This window comes from Erythranthe guttata, chromosome 11 (genome assembly GCF_056151865.1).
Source record: "Erythranthe guttata isolate IM_541 chromosome 11, IM_541, whole genome shotgun sequence".
In the NCBI taxonomy this organism is placed as follows: domain Eukaryota; kingdom Viridiplantae; phylum Streptophyta; class Magnoliopsida; order Lamiales; family Phrymaceae; genus Erythranthe; species Erythranthe guttata.
Genome location: NC_142543.1, coordinates 18,870,053 through 18,888,315, shown reverse-complemented (window position 1 = coordinate 18,888,315; position 18,263 = coordinate 18,870,053). Strand labels below are relative to the sequence as shown.

At 33.9% G+C, this 18,263-nt stretch overlaps 4 protein-coding genes across 4 annotated transcripts; 2 read left to right on the top strand and 2 right to left on the bottom strand.

The window, feature by feature from the left end:
- Window positions 1–1,870: 1,870 nt before the first annotated feature.
- On the bottom strand, window positions 1,871–3,093 carry LOC105960953 (uncharacterized). The gene is made up of 2 exons (XM_012985173.2): window positions 3,054–3,093; window positions 1,871–2,674 (listed from the first exon to the last, which is right to left on the bottom strand). Exon 2 carries the CDS (start codon window positions 2,661–2,663, stop codon window positions 2,088–2,090), a length of 576 nt encoding a protein of 191 aa, XP_012840627.2. The 5' UTR covers window positions 2,664–2,674; window positions 3,054–3,093; the 3' UTR covers window positions 1,871–2,087.
- A 3,133-nt stretch (window positions 3,094–6,226) lies between these two features.
- Window positions 6,227–8,593, top strand: LOC148767160 (uncharacterized). Its single transcript, XM_088825480.1, has 3 exons — window positions 6,227–6,324; window positions 6,442–6,716; window positions 7,900–8,593. Exons 1-3 carry the CDS (start codon window positions 6,292–6,294, stop codon window positions 8,432–8,434), a joined length of 843 nt encoding a protein of 280 aa, XP_088681606.1. The 5' UTR covers window positions 6,227–6,291; the 3' UTR covers window positions 8,435–8,593.
- A 746-nt stretch (window positions 8,594–9,339) lies between these two features.
- LOC105960858 (uncharacterized) lies at window positions 9,340–10,244 on the bottom strand. The gene has a single exon (XM_012985068.2). The coding sequence runs from the start codon at window positions 10,163–10,165 to the stop codon at window positions 9,428–9,430; it is 738 nt and encodes a 245-aa protein (XP_012840522.2). The 5' UTR covers window positions 10,166–10,244; the 3' UTR covers window positions 9,340–9,427.
- Window positions 10,245–15,449: 5,205 nt separating this feature from the next.
- Window positions 15,450–17,904, top strand: LOC105960951 (uncharacterized). Its single transcript, XM_012985171.2, has 2 exons — window positions 15,450–15,796; window positions 17,220–17,904. The coding sequence occupies exons 1-2, from the start codon at window positions 15,582–15,584 to the stop codon at window positions 17,782–17,784; spliced, it is 780 nt and encodes a 259-aa protein (XP_012840625.1). The 5' UTR covers window positions 15,450–15,581; the 3' UTR covers window positions 17,785–17,904.
- Window positions 17,905–18,263: the final 359 nt, after the last annotated feature.

Below are 18,263 nucleotides of genomic sequence, written 5' to 3'. Positions count from 1 at the left end.
AAAAACCTATTTGGCTCCGCAACTCCTTTTTTTTTTTTTTTTTTTTTTTTTTCCTTTTATTACCTATTTGGAATTGATTTTGTACTTCTAATTTTTTTTAGAAATTTTTCGAAAAGACTAATTCCGATCCGATCCGATCCATCGGACTTTCACCCTAGTCTTACACCAACTCCTCACAGTGTGACTTTTCATGGTTTTTTTTTTGAATTTCAGGGAATATACTTTACACAATTTCAAATATTTTCTTTTATTTTTCACCGATTGAACATAAGGTATAATACACTGTACACATTCTTTGTTAAAAAACTCAATCAACAGTTAATCAGAGGAAAATTTTGGTTATTACGGATAGGTGGAGGTATTTTTCGTTACTTAGCCTAAGTTCAAGGGGTTTTTCGTAATTTACCTAATTAGTTATTCATCTCAGAAATTGTGTTATCGAAAGTGTTAATCTTGAACATAATTTTAGAATACCTAGGTGATCCGACCGGATTGAATGTTATTACAAAATCTATTTGTAATTCTTTTGGGTTTTGAGCTGTAGAGCTTGTATGTGTTTGAGGATGGCTGATTGCAGCAGTGCATAGAATAACCCCGACTCATGTCGGCTACGAGCGGGTTCGATCGACAATTCTTGGCTCGGTTGAATGATTGAATCCTCGAATCTATTTCGTCTAGGACCTGTTCGTCGTTTAACCTGCAAAAGGACCGGGAGAGGTGCTCCCGGCGTTAGCACTCCGAAGCTTAAGTCAGAACACCCCTCAGATTCATAATATATTCGATGTAATTTAAAGAGATAAAGAGATAGAGAAAGAGCATTGATTTCGTTATATCGTTTCTATTGCCGTGGTTCTATATCTTGAAGAAGATGATATATGTTTCTATTTATAGTAAAGATATTTTTGTGGATTCCAACGGGTTTATTCATTTTACTTAATAAAGTGACTTCAAGTCCAAACCTTAGTGATTAAGTAATGAGGTGGCACTTTCCACTTCCTACTCGTCAGCTATTACACGTCGCTCGTCGGTCGCCAGCTCACCTTGCTCGCCGCTCGCCTGCTCGTCGCCTATTGTCTCCTCGCGCTTATTTTCTCATCACCTATACCACGTGGCTTTATTTCCTCTTTGTACATGGGCCCAATTCGATTGGGCATGGGCCAGGTCAATTGGGCCTTGACTTGTTGGGTCATGCTAAATCTGACCGGATCACTAGGGAATTCATAATAGCAAAATATATGAATAGCATAGGCAGATGTAGTGAATCAAAATCATTCATACATCTGCAATACAGTCAAATACTCAAAAGATCACAATTAATACTATTTTAAATAATAAACATTACTATAAAACTCATCATACACAAAGGCTAGGTAGTACAAAACGAATACATTTATTTTTTTAAGAAATGAATTTTTTTTATTAAAATTAGAAAAAGGTAATATGTAAAGTAAACTCATACTTCAATATTATTGTTTTGGTATAACTTAAATAATCATTATTCAATATTTCGAACTTCCTTGGCAAAATGATGGATTCGCCACATGTTTGATCTAATTTGTATTTTTTTTAATTATACTCAATTTCAAGTGTCTCGGGATCGATCATCTCCACGTGGCAAATGGGGGTCCACGTGCACGAGCTGCTTACATCAACTTTTACCGATTATTGTTTTGTTGTGTGGAATCGAAGGAGGTTTTGTTACATATTCTTTAAATTGTGTCGAAAACCCCTATTTTCGCGAATGAGGGTCAAAGATTTGGTTTTCTTGTATTCATGAATGCTCTTCTTCAACAACATTTGATGAACTTTCCCTTCGGGAACACAATACGAAAACAGCTCAACATAACCGCAACATCAATCAACACAAACCTTTTCCAAATACGAATACCATCAAATTCTTGTACGAATACGCATGCAAATAACATGTGCAACTTAATGAAACCTCTTCTATGTAAAACAAGAATAAGACCTCGACAAAACAAATTCCCAACGTTCGAAACAAAATGCACTAAAAAAATACGACAAAGTCCAATATTATTAAGACGGAGAAAAAAAAATACTAAAATCAACCAATCCAGCATGATGGCCTATTCCGAATGCTGTTGTTCCATCCGTTTAAACATCTCGACGAGAAAGTACCTACTACCATGTTTGGCGATTGGCTTGATGATTGGATTGACGTAAGGTGGGAGACCCAATTTCTCGTGATAAATCTCGATAGCCTTGTCCACTTGGGTGGCGAACCGTTTCGATATTGACACAATCTTGTCGTTGTGGATATGCATATGGGGGTGGACACCCCCCTTACCTAAAGCCAGGTGCCCCATCATCATCACAGTCTGCGTCATCTCCATCGACACTTGGTCTCGCTCATTATCCAATTGTTCAACCTTCTTCTTCATCATCTCCACAAACTCATCGTCACTATCATCATCATCACCGTCATCAATATCGTCATCGTCATCATTATTATCGTCGGTGATTAGTTCCGGAAACACGTCGCTTGCGCGTGGGAGCGGGTACTTTAGGAGTTTCAGTATCGCGGAAACATCTACGTACTTCCCCATATACGTTTCCGTGATGTCGATTAATTCACGGATTTCCTTGATTAACTCTTCTGTTGCAGATACATAGTCTTCGACGTAGACTCGTGGTTTTCCCATCTTCCGTCCGCCTGAATTTATATAAGATTTTAATCAAACAAAAATTCTTATCAAATTGTATTTTTTTTTATTTTGAATTTTATTTTTTTGGCATAATTCGGCAAATAGATTATGTGAAGCCAAGGCCAAATTCAACACGCATACAAACTTAAAGCTAAAGAAATTCATTCAGATTGCAAGAGACACAAAGAACACACATACAAACGAGAGAGAGAGAGAGAGAGAGAGAGAGAGAGAGAGAGAGAGAGAGAGAGAGAGAGAGAGATTCTTGTAACCCTAGTTCATATCCTAGATCGGAACCAAAATCAAAAGCAAAAACAAATAAATTAAGATTATAAAACACTAATTGAGCAGAAAATAAAAAAATATAATCCTCTGAAGTTTACTCACCTTGTTCAATTAGATTGTTCTTTAACTCAGAGATTAAAGAAATGGACTATAAATATATATATATATATATATATAAAGACTATTGTACGTAGACCCTAGCCTTGGGGGCCTAAAACACAATTCTATGTCTATTCTAATTTTTATCTAGTTTTAAAAGCCCAAACCATCACAATTTATTTTTGTAATTTTTTTTGGGTAAATTACGGCCAACCCACGAGGTATGGCCAAATTACGAAAAAACATCTTTTGTTTTGGTAATTACAGCCACCCTCTCCTATTAAATATTTTTACATAAAATTTAAGTAATTCGGTTATTTACCGAACCAAGTCGTATATTCAGTTCGGTAAACGGTATGAAATGTTGGCGTACCAAAATTTCGATTTAACCGATTTAACAACCCTAAATTTAGACCCATAAGGATTTTTTCGTAAGATAATGCATAGTTGTAGGAGTGGCTGTAATTACCAAACAGGAGGGGAGTTTTCATAATTTGACCATAACTCACGGGTAGCCGTAATTTGATCTTCTTTTTTTTGTACTTGGGGCAAGTTTGTAATTCTTTCATACTTCTTTTTTACCGCCTACAACTTCCTACATGTTTACACCTAGAATATTTCTATTTACAAGTGTTCAACTTTGGGTTTTATTGGTCTAGTAAAAACCTATTTGGCTCTGCAACCAATTTTTTTTTCGGAATTTTTGGAACGAAATTAGAATTAGTTATTCATTTCTGAAATTGTCTTACCGAAATTGTTAATCTTGCCCATAATTTTAACCAAATAATTTTAGAATACCTACGGAATTCATAGAAGCTAAATATAAATAACATAGGGAGATGTAGTGAATCAAAATAATTTATACTTCATCTGTAATAATCATTGCAATTTAATAAAACTCATCATACACAAAGGCTATAGCTACATCAAAACCATAATATTTATTTTTTTAAGAAATGAAAAAAAAATATTAAAATTAGGAAAAAGGTAATAAGTAAAGTAAACTCATACTTCAATATTATTTCTTTCTGGGATAACCTAAATAATCATTATTCAATATTTATTTATGTTCTTTGGCATATATATATATATATATATATATATATATATATATATATATATATATATATATATATATATATATATATATATATATATATATGTACTTCTCACTAATTAATTACTTATGAGCTATTGATTTCTTCACAATATTTCAAAATTTGATGACCCTTCTCCTTAACTACATCACTACTCGTCTCCTTTTTCCTAATCGCAAGATGCTCGAGGCGCACGTGCATCTCGTTTCGGCACTCGTGCCCCATTTCAAAAAGCTTCGAGCAACAATCCTTGTCAACATTCGCGGCCACCTTGTTCTTGTCGAACACAATATCGAGAATCTGGGCCCCACATTTCTCCGTCAATTTCTTCTCGCATTCATTCAAGAATTTATTGTATCCTGGAAGGTATTGCCTTTCCGGGACCTTCGGATATTGTCGGTTTTTATGAACCGGTGTGATTTTCGAGCATCTTTTCCATAAGTCCTCGCTCTTCGAGATAATCACGTCGTTCTCTTTGTTGTCTTTCAATAAATCCCTTTCTCGTTGGATCATTATAGTGTGGCAATCGGGACCCATGTCGTCCACGAGCTTCGTGCAACAGTTTTCGCTGATTGTTTCGTTTTTGAATATCTCGTTGAAGATTTCGGTTGCGCATTCTTCGGTTATTCTTTTCTCGCATTCTTCCAAGAAATGTTTGTATTGGGGTGAGGGTATCTCTTTTTCACTATGTGTAGGGAGGGGTGAAGAGGTGGGCCCGTCGCTAATCGGTTTCATTTTCGTTGCTTCGGATTGGCCGAGGACGAATATTCCCACGTTGATTATGAGGAAGAATGTGATCTTGATTTTCATGGTGCTGGATTGTGACTTCTTTGATTTTATGTATAACTCTTAATTTATGTTTGATGAAGTTTATATTGGTGTGGATGTATATTTATATATGTGTTGATTTTATGTAAGAATTTAATGAAGGTGGGATATGTTACAACTCAAATTATTGGATCAAATTGAAACCTATGTTTGCTTTTATGGTTGTCTTAATTAATTTGGTTAAGTATTAAACAATTTGTTAATTAATATGAAAAACGGTTTTAACAACAATTGTGAGAAATTGGGTTGCACAAAAACCGAAATTTTTAGTGAAAATGGGTTTTTGGACACGCTTAATTGTGAGAAATCGCGTTGTGATCATAAGAGAATCTTGACCGGTTATTTCTCACCTTTCATTGGATTATTTTTCGGAAAAATAAATCCAATGATATAATTCATTTTACATCCCTGTACTATGCGAAGTATATCATTTATCTCTTGATATATATGGAACATCAAATACTCCTTTGCCGCTAGTCTTTTTCCTAACTCCGTAATCAAACCTTTTGGCCGACTTTTGCAAAGAGTTGTTCGCTTTTTTATTTTCGAAGAAAATAACTCTATAAAACCACAAAGAAAAGAAAACGAAAAACCCATAAAATCAGACACTAAAATGGATAAAAATATCTAATTTGAACTAACGCTAAAAATCGTCAACAATCCACAAAAAATACACCTACAAAATTAAAGGATTATATCGGTCATAAAGCGGGGCAAACGAGCCATTGCACATTCAAATTTAACACCGTTAAATTTTTTAACAACTGACCGTCCCAAACATGGGGACATTTGATATTTACTATACATTAAAGCCCCGTTTGGTTGGCAAAATAAGATTATCCAAGATAAGATTAAATAATCTAATGAAACCCAATTATTTTATTGGAGCTTGCAACGCCCAACAAAAAATACTTATTAGAAGACAAGATAAGTCATGATTATATAATTTTGGCGAATCGACCCGGCAATTTATTTGGGGATTCCAAACATCAAATTAAGTCCAACTATTTAATTAATAATAACTTATCTTGGTAACCAAACAGGGTCTAATGGTATAAATAATACTTTTTCGCATACTAGAGTGGTACAAAACCAATTTTACCCTAAATTACGTTGCGCAAACGAAGCCCAATCACAAGAAGCCACAAAGAGGGAGGGAGAGACTTGGCCAGAGGACGCCACGTGGCAATTGTTTTTTAGAAGTTTGATATATAATTATTAATTAATTAATTAATCCGTTGTTAATTCTTTTTACAAACCCTCGATATTAATTTCCAATATCTGCCATCGTCACTACTCAGTTTGTAAACAATCGAATGGGTCGTCGTCGTGCTCAGAAATCCCAATGCGTAATTTAATTTAATTTAATTTAATTCATATGAGTTTCCTTATATTATTTAAATATTTTCTTACTAATTTTGGTTTTTCTTTACTAATTAAAAAAATATATATATAATTGTGTACAGTTTGCTAAAAAGTTGGGAGAAGCATACGCCGATGAATTCACGCAGATCTTTATAGAGAAGTTTTTTCTGAGATTTGCAGAGAGATTTGCCGATGGAGTTGCGAAGAAGGTGGCGGAAATTCTGACGCCGCCGGAAAGGCTGGCCGCAGTGGTTGAGGCGCGTGCAGCTGAGAAGCGCGTGGTTGAGGCCGTAATTCCGACGGCTTTTGAAAGCCTGGCCGAAGTGGATGAGGAGCCTGCATCCGTGAATCTCGACCCTACGAATATAGCATTCAGGTTGTTACGTATTTCGTAGGGCCATGCAATTAATACTTCATACGGCAAATTACGAGAAAACCACTAAGGTAAGATCTGGTTATGAAAATCCTTCTCATATGTGCGTAATTACGGAAACCCTTCTGAGGTATATTGTCGTCTTAAAAAGTCCTGGTGCACTGTTATTTTTTATGGAATCTTTTTAATTCCATGAAATATTCCTCCAAAAATGCCGTCTTTGCTCTTGCGCGTAATTATAAGCATATTTATTACTTAGGGGTGAGTTGTAATATATTTAGCGGTTATAATTATTAAAAATAGAATATATATATATATATAAAAGAATGGAACATATTTTAATTTGTTTTTATTTGTTTTATATTTTGTTTTTATATTTTTATAATTTTTTATTCAATAAAATCGATTTTACATTTTGGAAATATTATTGTATTTTTTATTTTAAGTTACAAATATTTTCATTATTTTTTAATATTTTTTTAGTAATATTTCAATTTTAGAGAAATGAAATGCAAGAAAGTCTTTATCAAATATAAATAAATCATGAAAAAATAAAAATTGCAACCCAATGCAATCAGAGAATTAAGTGAGGGGAATACGATGCTACACCCAGTGATTTTCACCGGGTAACTCTTTTATTGACATGTGTTCTTTTTAATTTATTTTATAATTATTTTTCTAAAATCCAATGGGTCATAACTGAACCCGTAGTGGGAATCTTATCAATCTGGTGAAAATCACCGGGTGTAGCATCGATATTGCCATTAAGTCATCGCCTTAGTTCGTTCTTACGACAGTTGTTAGCTAGGGTAATTGTTAATATATTATTTTTTTTCCTCAAAAGAAACACCGTATGGGTTTATGTAAGACGACACATAGCTTGGAGGAGTTTTCGTAATCAAGCAAATATGGCGGATATTTTTGTAATTAGACCTTACCTCAGTGAGTTTATCATAATTTACCCTCTATTTGTTTCAAATAACAGAAGGGTAAAATGGACAAAACACGTGTTTTGTGAATTTAAACGGTCAATCACTGGTCATAAGGGTATTTTCGTAATTAAGCTTTATCTCGGTGTTTTTTTCGTAATTTGCACAATAATTTTTTTTTTTCTGAATTTGGTGCCATATAATTCTTTGAGTAATTAAATCATTGTTATGTTTAAGTGAATTGAATGAATATTCAGGCCGAGGAAAGACAAATCATCGGCGGCGGAGATCTCCAACGAGTTAGTTGTTTCAGTTACAGAACAGTTCGTTAAGGAATTCCAGCAACAGTTGGACACTTTAAGGAAGAACATCACCGCCTGTCCCAACCCGCCGCTGCCGCTGCCGCCGCCAGTTTCCACGATCGAGATGTTCCCACCACCGCCATTCCATGGCGACGGAACCACCACCACCACGGGTGTCGACTACAATGAGGACGACGTGGCGGCGGAGAAGAGACTCAAACAGTTGAATATCTATCATAAGCAACAACTTTTAGAAGTCGACCAGATTATAAAATACGAACACGCGGTTATCGATAATGATTACGACGAGTGGCACGACGAGATTTCTTCTGCATTCAAGCGGGCCAGGTATAACCACTTGAAATCGATAGAGTCTTATACGGTGAAACTAGGGTATAGCCCTTACGGTGAAGGCGCGGAAGAAAAGTGCGCGAGCGCGATCCTCGAGTTTCAAGAGGCTCAGCTTCCGTGTCGTGATTCGGAAGAATAAACGGTTCGTCTAAGTTGTAACAAATATTGCTTGAGATGTTCGGCATCCTCATAGTTCCCTTTGTTGCATTATGGATTGGAATAATAAATAGTAACGCCCTTTTTTTTAATGCAAAAAATGTACAAAAAATATTTTCTAGTGAATTTATATATATTTTTCTCTAATTTTCCCGATTTTATATATTTGAGCACGTTATTTAAAAAAAAATGAAAATGAAAATTGAAATTTCGAAAATTGAAATGAAAAAACTTGTTCTATAATGAAAAGTTTTCTGATCGGAATCGACGGAATTCAGAAATTCTCAATTTTTAGTCGCCTGAATATAAAATACATAATAAATACTTTTATTATAAATGTAATTTTTGGAAAAGAAACGTAATTTTCAGAAATTAAAATCGGGTTGGAAATTCGGATTTAAAATATATTCTAATTCTGATAAAAGAAACCGAAAAATTCAGAATGAAAAATATTGTTCCAATATCAGAAATATTTCGGATTGGAAACCGGTAGATTATAATTTTCCCAATCACTATTCAATACTTCTTTCCAGAGGCGGAACTACGTGGGGCTTGGGGGAGGCTCCCACCCGTGCAGAAAAAAAAAATTATCACCTATTTTTTATTGCATTTCGGCATCTATCTATTAATTTATTAATATAGATTTTGGCCTCCCATGATTTAAAATTTGTACACTTTTAGCCCATAAAAAATATTTTTTTCCTTCTCTTTATTGATCCCTATAGTTTGCCCCCCCCAACTAAAAGCCCCTGGGTCCGCCCTTAGTTCATTCCGTTCTTTGGCATGTATAGCTAGTACGATGTACGTATTCATCTACGAATTTATTCTCGTATTTATGCTTCATCAGTGTCCGTTTTAAAACAACAGCTCGAATCGAATCTCCGTAAATTAATCGACGAAAAACTGCATTGTATTATTAACACTACTAATCAAGAGCAGAAATTCATCAACATATATATAATAATATTATTTCTAACTAATTATGAGCTATGATTTCTTCACAATATTTCCAAATTTGAAGACCCTTCTCCTTAACAAAATCACTCTTCTCCTTTTTCCTATCGGCCAAACGCTGAAGACGCACGTGCATCTCGTCGTGGCAATCGTGCCCCATTTTCAAAAGCTTCGAGCAACAACCCTTGTCCACCGCGCTAGCGGTCTCGTTCTTCTTGAACACGAAACCGAGAACCTGGGCCCCACATTTCTCCGTCAGTGCCTCCTCGCATCCCTTCAAGAAGTTGTCGTACCCGGGAAGGTACATTCGTTGCGGGACCTTCGGATATTGTCTTTTTTTATCCATTGGCGTGATTTTCGAGCATCTCTTCCATAGATCCTCGCTCTTTTGTACGATTGTGTTTTTCTCGTTCTTGTTTTTTAATAAATCCTTTTCTCGTTGTATCATGATACTCTGACAATCGGGCCCCATGTCGACGAGCTCCGAGCAACAGTTATTGCTGATCGTTTTGTTTTCGAATATTTCTTTGAAGACTTCGTGTGCGCATTTTTCGGTTATTCTTTTTTCGCATTCTTCCAAGAAGTGTTTGTATTGTGGTGAGGGTATCTCTTTTTCACTATGTGAAGGGAGCGGTGAAGGTGTGGGCCCGTCGCTAATTGGTTTCGTTTTCGTTGCTTCGGATTGGTCGAGGAAGAATATTCCCACGTTGATTATGAGGAAGAATGTGATCTTGATTATCATAGTGCTGAATTGTGACATCTTTGATTGTATGTATAACTCTTTATTTATGTTTGATGAAGTGTGTATTGGTGTGGATGTATATTTATATATGTGTTGGTTTTATGTAAGAATTTAATGAAGGTGGGATTGAAACCTATGTTTGCTTTTATGGTTGTCTTAATTTGATTAAAGTATTAAACAATTCATTAATATGAAAAGAAGTTTTTTAATCAACAATGACGGTGCAAAATGCAAATGAGTGGTTGTAGCTTTACGTTTAAACTAAGTTTGGATCTTGATTTTTTGCAAAAACAATTGATAAATTGAAACATTTGACAAGTGTACATTTTGACGTTTTTTTAAATTAGGAAAAAATCCCTCTTGTATATATGGCCTTTATTCCAATCACCCCTCAACTATGTATTATTTTACGAATAATTCGAGAGGTAAATTTAACACCATAAAGATGAACGTGTAACACAATACATACTTCAGGGGTGGTTGTCATTACCCAAAGAAGAAAGGTTTTTTCGTAATTTGATATTACCAAAGGGTGTAACCATACTTTGCCCTACTTTTTAAAGGCAAAAATTATCATTAGGGGCAGGGACTTTACACATAATCTTTATTCTTCTTAAATAACAGCTTCATAATTTTTTAGTATTATCACTGCCCTTTAGAGAGGATAATTTTTGTCTTTAAAAAATAACATAAAGAAATGCTACATATGCAGGGGTAGAATTTGTATTTTCGGGAAATATTCACTGAATAAAAACAATTCCGTGAAAAGTTACACCGAAAAGGGGTCGGTGTAAGATGGAAACAAACGTCAGGTGACTTTTGATAATTATGGATAGATGGAGGTGTTTTCCGTAATTTAGCTTAATTTCAGGGGTTTTTTGTAATATACTCTAGAATATTCTTATTTAGTATAATTTTCCCATAATTTTTAATCAAGTATATTCATAAAGGGGAAATTGGCTAGACACCCCTTATTCTAGACTTATATAGGTGGAGATCCAATTTGTTAGATGAATATAGGTGTAGGTCCCTTGACTCAAAAAATTAATATAAATTAAATAATTTTACAAGTTATTAGACATAAATACCCTCAAATTATTAATTGTTTTATATGGAATTAGGTTTTTTACGTAAAGAAGTGAGAAAACAAATTCCACATATCACTATCTTCCTTCCATAAATTTCTCTCTCTCTCTCTCCTTCCTTCTCTCTTCTCTTCTCACGTATTTCTTTTTTTTCTCTCTCTCCTTTCTCCTCTCTTCCCTTCTCACGTATTTTTTATTCTCTCCCTCCTTTCTCTTTTCACGATTTTTTTCTTCCTCTCTCCTCTCTCCTCTCTCTTTCACGTTCTCTCTCTCCCTCCTTATACTCTCTTTGATTTTTTCGATGGAATACATAGCAAAACAAAAGAGAGTTTCTTTACATTATGAGATGATATGTTGGTGAAAGAGTTAATAGCCGACAACAAACAACTCATTGCTTACAAAAAGTTAGCTCTTTACTTCTCCCTCTCTGTATTTATTCGTAGTGATTTTATAATTTTTGTTTGTGTTTTCTAATTGATTTTGCTCATGCAAACAACAAAAAAATTTTGCAATGGCAAAATAAATTTGAAGCATATAACAGAAAACAACAAATTGCAATCCGTAACAGTTGATTTGTTGCAAACTGCAAATCGCAATTTTAGACATTGGAAGATTTTGTTGTTGTTTTTTACATTTGTATTATGTTTATTATTTTGATTAATGTTGTTATTGCGTTTGAATTCAGATGGTTTGGATCATATTTTCAGTTTGTTGTTCATAATTAGATGAAGTAGTTTGTAGTTTGCATTTGGTCGATTCATAGGTAGTCTACTGTTTGCACTTAAATAGTGCAGATTATATTTTTCAGTTTGCTGTTTGCAATTTGGTGAAATCATTGTGGAAGTTTTTTTGCAAGTTTGCGTTTTTCAGCGTATATTTTCTTTTACGACGTGATGTTGTTCTTTTATTTAAAATTGGGAAAAAGATGCTTTGGAGAATTTGATTGGGTGTTACTATTTGCAGCAAAACTTTTACTGAAATTGGCTTATTTGCAGCGGTACCTTTTTCATTTTATTAATTTTTTTCAATTTCTCTCTCCTATTCCCAAACTCTCTCTAGAAATTCGAATTTCGTAAATTTTTCGACATTCAAACCGTAGCAAACGAGGCTCGATTCCGGTAAATTTTCAATATCCTACTACTTTTAATTAGTTTTATTTCCAATTTAGGTAAAAACACATGTTTAGGATTAGATGTAGCAAAATTTCGAAAAAAAAATAAAAAAATTTAAAGCTCCCGTGTTATGAATTTTATAATTATTTGAGAAACATGATAACACATATTCGGATTATTGTACTCGTTTGTACATTCATCGTCAATTTTTTCGTCAAAATCACCATCTATCACCCTACCAAATTATAAATTTAATAATACAAAGGAATAAAGTAAAAAAAAAAAAAAATTGAAAATTCAGACCCAAGTTCCCATGCTGTACAGCACGGGTAAATTCAATTTTTTTCCTTTTTTTGATACTTCTCGTGCTGTATAGCACAATTACACCATCTTTTCTTTTTTTTTTTTTCTTTTTTCTTTTTACCATATAAAAGTTATTCGGATCAGCCATCGAATAAGTCGTTGTTCGTTTTTGAATTTGTCGAACGAGTTTCAAATTCTAAGTTTTCGACTTTTTTTAGTTGAGAGAGTTTCGGTTTTATTAGAAAGTTAAGAAATTGACAAATGAGACTACCGCTGCAAATAAACCAATTTCAGTAAAAGTCCCGCTACAATTAGCATTTCAGAATTTGATTTGATAGAGAGATTTTGGGGGGATTTAATTTGATAGAGATATTTTGGGTTGGTTTGATTTGGATTGATTAAAGGTATCTTTACCATAATAAATACAATTAATTTATTAAAAAGGGATTTTTATGCAAAAGTCCCTAACCAAGCATGTTTATTATTCTAGGTTTATGGAACATATCTCTTTCACCAATAAGCCCTTCCCTTTAATATTTATTATAACTAAAGGAAACATTCATGTATATCCCAATATTACCCTCAACCATTTATACACAATTCTTAATTGTAACCCCAATTTATCAATTTTGTCCACAAAAATCCAATTTTGACCACAAAATTCAATTTTGACTTTTTTTTTAGCATAATTTAATATGTTACAATTTCACCCTTAACTTAATTTACTCTCAATTTGACCCCAAATTTCACAAATTTCTCAATTTTAACCCAAATTTTTTTTTTTCAAAATTTTTTTTTTGCCGCCGGATTCCGGCGGTCAACGCCGGTCTCCGGCGTTGACTTTTCATATTTTATTTTTGTTTTTTTCTTTTTTTTTTCTTTTCTTTTCTTCCGGATTTTTTCGCCGGTTTCCGGCGGTCTCCGGCGTTGACTTTTTTTAGTGTTTTTTTAAGTTTTCTTTTTTTTTTGTTTGGTTTGTTTTGTTTTTCCACGTCCGCCGCTAAACGTTGACCGTAATTGTGCTGTCACTGACAGTAAATTAACGTAATTATACTGTCAATGATAGTTAATTAACGTAATTGTACTGCCGTTGACATTACATTTATGTAATTGTGCTGCCGTTGACAGTAAATTAATGCAATATTATTATTTTTTATTTATTATTATTATTTTTTTATTTTGTTTGATTTGTTGACAAGTCAACGTAATTATATTACTGTCGTTGACAGTAAAATAACTGTAAACACAATAATATTACTGTCAACAACATCAATATTAATATTTTTTTGGGGTTTTTGTTTTGTTTGAGTTATTCACGGAATAACGTATTAATATTACTGTCTATTATTGTAATATTACTGTAAACACAATAATATTACTGTGGTTGACGGTAATATTACTGTTGTTATAGTAATATTCTTGTCAACCACATAAATATTATTATATTGTTTGGATTTTTTGTTTGTTTGAGTTATTCACGGAGTAACGTAATAATATTATTGTCTACTATTGTAGTATTACTGTTGCTATAGTAATATTACTGTCACTCACAGTAATATTAATTCTTTTGGTTTTTTTTTATTATGTTTACATTTGTTGAACGGACAACATAGTAATATTACTTTATTACACAATAATAATGAGTTTTGTTGTGTTAATATTAATGTGCTAGAGATTAATATAGCAATATCACTGTGTTAAACTATAGTTTAGTTAATTTTACTGTGTTTAACAGTAATATAGTTAATATTACTGTCATTTACAGCAATATTGTTGTTTAAACGGAAAAAAAAGTTACAGAAAAAAAAAAATTAAAAAGTCAACGCCGGAATCCGGAAAAAAAATCCGGAAGAAAGAAAAAAAAAATTAAAAAAGTCAACGCCGGAGACCGGCGGGAAAAAAAAAGTTTTTGAAAAAAAAAATTTTGTGAAAAAAAAAAAACGTTTTGGGTCAAAATTGAATAATTTGTGAAATTTGGAGTCAAATGGAAGTTAAATTAAGTTAAGGATGAAATTGGAGCATATTAAAGTAAGAGGGGTTATTTTAGTCATTTACAAAAATCTGGACCATGTGTGGACTTATTGGTAAAGGAGATTATTGTCTGGATCTCTTTATGAATAAGCACCCACTGATGGACTTATTTGTAATATGCCCTATTAAAAATAGGATTTTTAACTAGGATTTAGAGGGTGTTTGGCTAAGCTTATTTTAAAAAGTTGATAAGTTCCTACGTCTGATAAGATGTTTTAAGAGCTGATAAGCTGTTACGTCTTATTTTTTGGATTAATTTTTAGAGTGTTTGGATAATTAGCTTATTTCCTATTTTTACTCATAATAAGATCTTAAATAAAAAGGTGGGGTAGAGGTATTTTTTTAAAAAGATCTTATTTGCTCTCCAACAGCTTATTTTTAAAAAAATTACCAAACACTTTGGAAGAGCTTATAAGCTCTAAAACATCTTATAAGCTCCTTTTAACATCTTATAAGCTTAGCCAAACACCCTCTTATTCACATAAAATAATATAACAGAGGTGAACGACTCTCTATTATAAATATTATTTAAAAAAAAAAAAAAAAAAAAAGGGAACCCATGCAGAGATAATAGTGCAAAAAGAAGCGGACTAATTAACCCTAATTCCGTTCCAACATTTGGCTTAGAGAGGGAGATTTGGTCTGAGCGCGCCACGTGGCTATATATAATTAACAGAGAAGCTGGATTTACCAGATAAGCAGGGTTTAATGCAACTAACTAACTAACTAATTAATCTTTATTATTTCCAAGTTTTTTTTTTATTTAAATTCGTAGTCTCCTTTTATCACTTCGGCGAAGCGAACTCGATCATCTCTTCGGGTTTTTGCTTTTAAACGCACATTTTCCTGTCCGAATATTCGAAACAAATAGAAAAAAAAAAAAGAAAAATTGAAGATCAAACGATGTCGCGAGGAAAATCCGATGATTCGAGCAATTTGATGGAAATTGAAAATCACCAATCGGCTACTAAGAAAGACGAATTTACCGAGAGTTATACGGAGAATCTTACCCGGAGATTAGGGGAGCTGGTGGCCGAGAGACGACGCGCCGCTGAGGCGCGTGTGGCTGAGGTGCATGCACTTTTCGTGCATTTGGAGGCTAAGCAGAAGGCACTCAGGTTATATTTATTTAATATATGCTAACATTTTTTCCCGTGCCTTTATTATTCAATTTAAGGTGCATTGTAAATGATTTATTGTGTTTTGAGGGTGCAAAATACTATTATTATTTTTCAATGGTGCAAAGGGCCAAAATGCTCCATTTCAAGGGTGCAAAGTGGGATTAAGTCATTTTGTAAACGTTGACCCGGAATCATAGGGGCTATTTTGGTACGTTTTGTAGTTTAAGGGTGCAAACTGTAGTTTCCCCTTAATTAGGGTATTTTCTGCAATTTGAATTCCTTGTTTTAATTTTCTTATAAAAGTATATACTTATAGAAGAATGTGATTGCAATAGATAATTAATCTACACACTACAATGAGGCTGCGCTGAGTTGTCGAGCTTTGATTGGGTTACATTAGTTCAAAAAAATGAGAGTTTCATGTTGGAGAAACGCGCGCAGCTGATCGGCGCGTGCACTATATATAATATCACCATTAATTTTGTATATTTCTTACTTAATTTGCCGATTGTTTATTATTTAATTTAATTTGCTTAATTCAAACACAACTTGTGCCATATATACAGTGGCGAGTCCAGGAATTCGGTACAGGGGAGGCTTCAATTTTCGGGGGTTCGGGGGCAGCGGTCCTGAGATTTTTTTAGGATTTTTTTGAAAATAGGAAAAAGGAGAAATGAAAAAAAAAAAGAGTTTCTTTTGTATTAATTTGGATTTTGGGTGGGCTAATTAATAAAATTTGGGACTTTTTTGTATTAATTTAAATTTTGGGTAGGCTAATTAATAAAATATGGGGCTTCTTTTGCATTAAATGAAATTTTGGGTGGGCTAGTAAATAAAATTTGGGTGGGCTAAATAAAAATATAGTATAATATAGGGGGCAAATTAAAAAAATGAGGGTGGGCTTGAGTCCACCCTTGCCCAAGGGTGGACTCGCCCCTGCATATATATATTTATACGATAAATTACAACCACCCCAGATGTATGGTCAAATTACGAAAATCCCTCTTTTGTTTGGGTAATTACAACTACCCTCAATTATAAATCTTCTTATACGTCCATCCTTCCAGTTTCAAATTTAGTGGAATCTTCGAGATTACATGGAATATTATCACTTTTGTACCCGCTTTATCCAATTCGAACTCCACATTTTGAAGCAAGATGATCGTAATATATTTTTTGGCTTGTATATATCAGATTGTGGTGCATCAGAAACTGTATTTTTACACAAAACGAGTACAAGCTAAAGGACATTTCCATGAAATCTAGATGATTATGTGAATTTGACACCATATAGATGTAGGTGTAAGGAAAAATCATAGTTGAGAGAGGTAGATGTAATTCTCCGAACAACAGGGGTTTTTTCATAAATTGACCATACCTCGAGGGTGGCTGTAACTTACCCTATATTTATTATATTCAGGAGGAGTGAGATGGACAAGAAATTGGCAGATCCGGTCACCAACAAAATCATTATTTCTGCAGCAGAACAATTCGTGGAGGATTACCAAAATGCTTTGGACTCTGTGAGAGAGGATTTCGCCAACTATATTTCAGCCGCCACGAACGAACCCCACCCGCCGCCGCCGCCACTGCCGCCGCAAATCGCATTCCCGGAGATGCTACCACCATCGCCGATCCTCGACGCAAACTCGGTTGACTACGACGACGACGTGGCGGAGACGAGATGCAACGAGCTGGATTGCTATCACGAGAAACAGAGTGCGGAGGCCGACCAGATTAGAGAATACGACAGGAGGGCGGCTGCGTTATCGAAAGAAGCTGACCAAAACCGCCCGCCATGGTACTCCGACGATATTGAGGATACACTAGTCTTGTTTACGTACAAACTCATATGCGCAACCGAGGCTTGTACCGATAAATTGGGAGATACGGGCGTTGTTAACCTAGCCACACATGAAGCATCCATGCGGTGGCTCCAAGTGTTTCGACAACTCATTGATCAATCGAAAGATCACGAAGATTAGTTAAATTAGTATATTGTAGTATACATTGTTTAATTTGTCCTAATTATTAGTGATGCAGCAAGCAAAACATCGATAAATTAATAACCTCGTTTCAATAATAATATTTTTTCATGGTCCCAACTAGCTAGAAGATCGACCATGTGTTGAATTTTTTTTTCTTTCTAAAATAATAGAATTTGGCTGGTCGAACTGTAATTATTATTAATAGAGGTTTAACTCTATATTATGGTCTAGCTAGTGACTCATCTTGGTTGCAATATTTGTATTCTCACTGATTTTCAGGTCTACCAAAAGAAGGTCACATTTCATAATTTTTTTTAGTGATACTATTTGTAATTAATTAGTGAATTAACTTATATATCTAGCAATTTTGATGGTTATATAATGAAAAAAATGATTGTGTTTTTAGTGAAAAGTTATAATTAATATTAGAATTTTATATATTTGTCAATAAAGAATTTAGACTTACAATATTTATT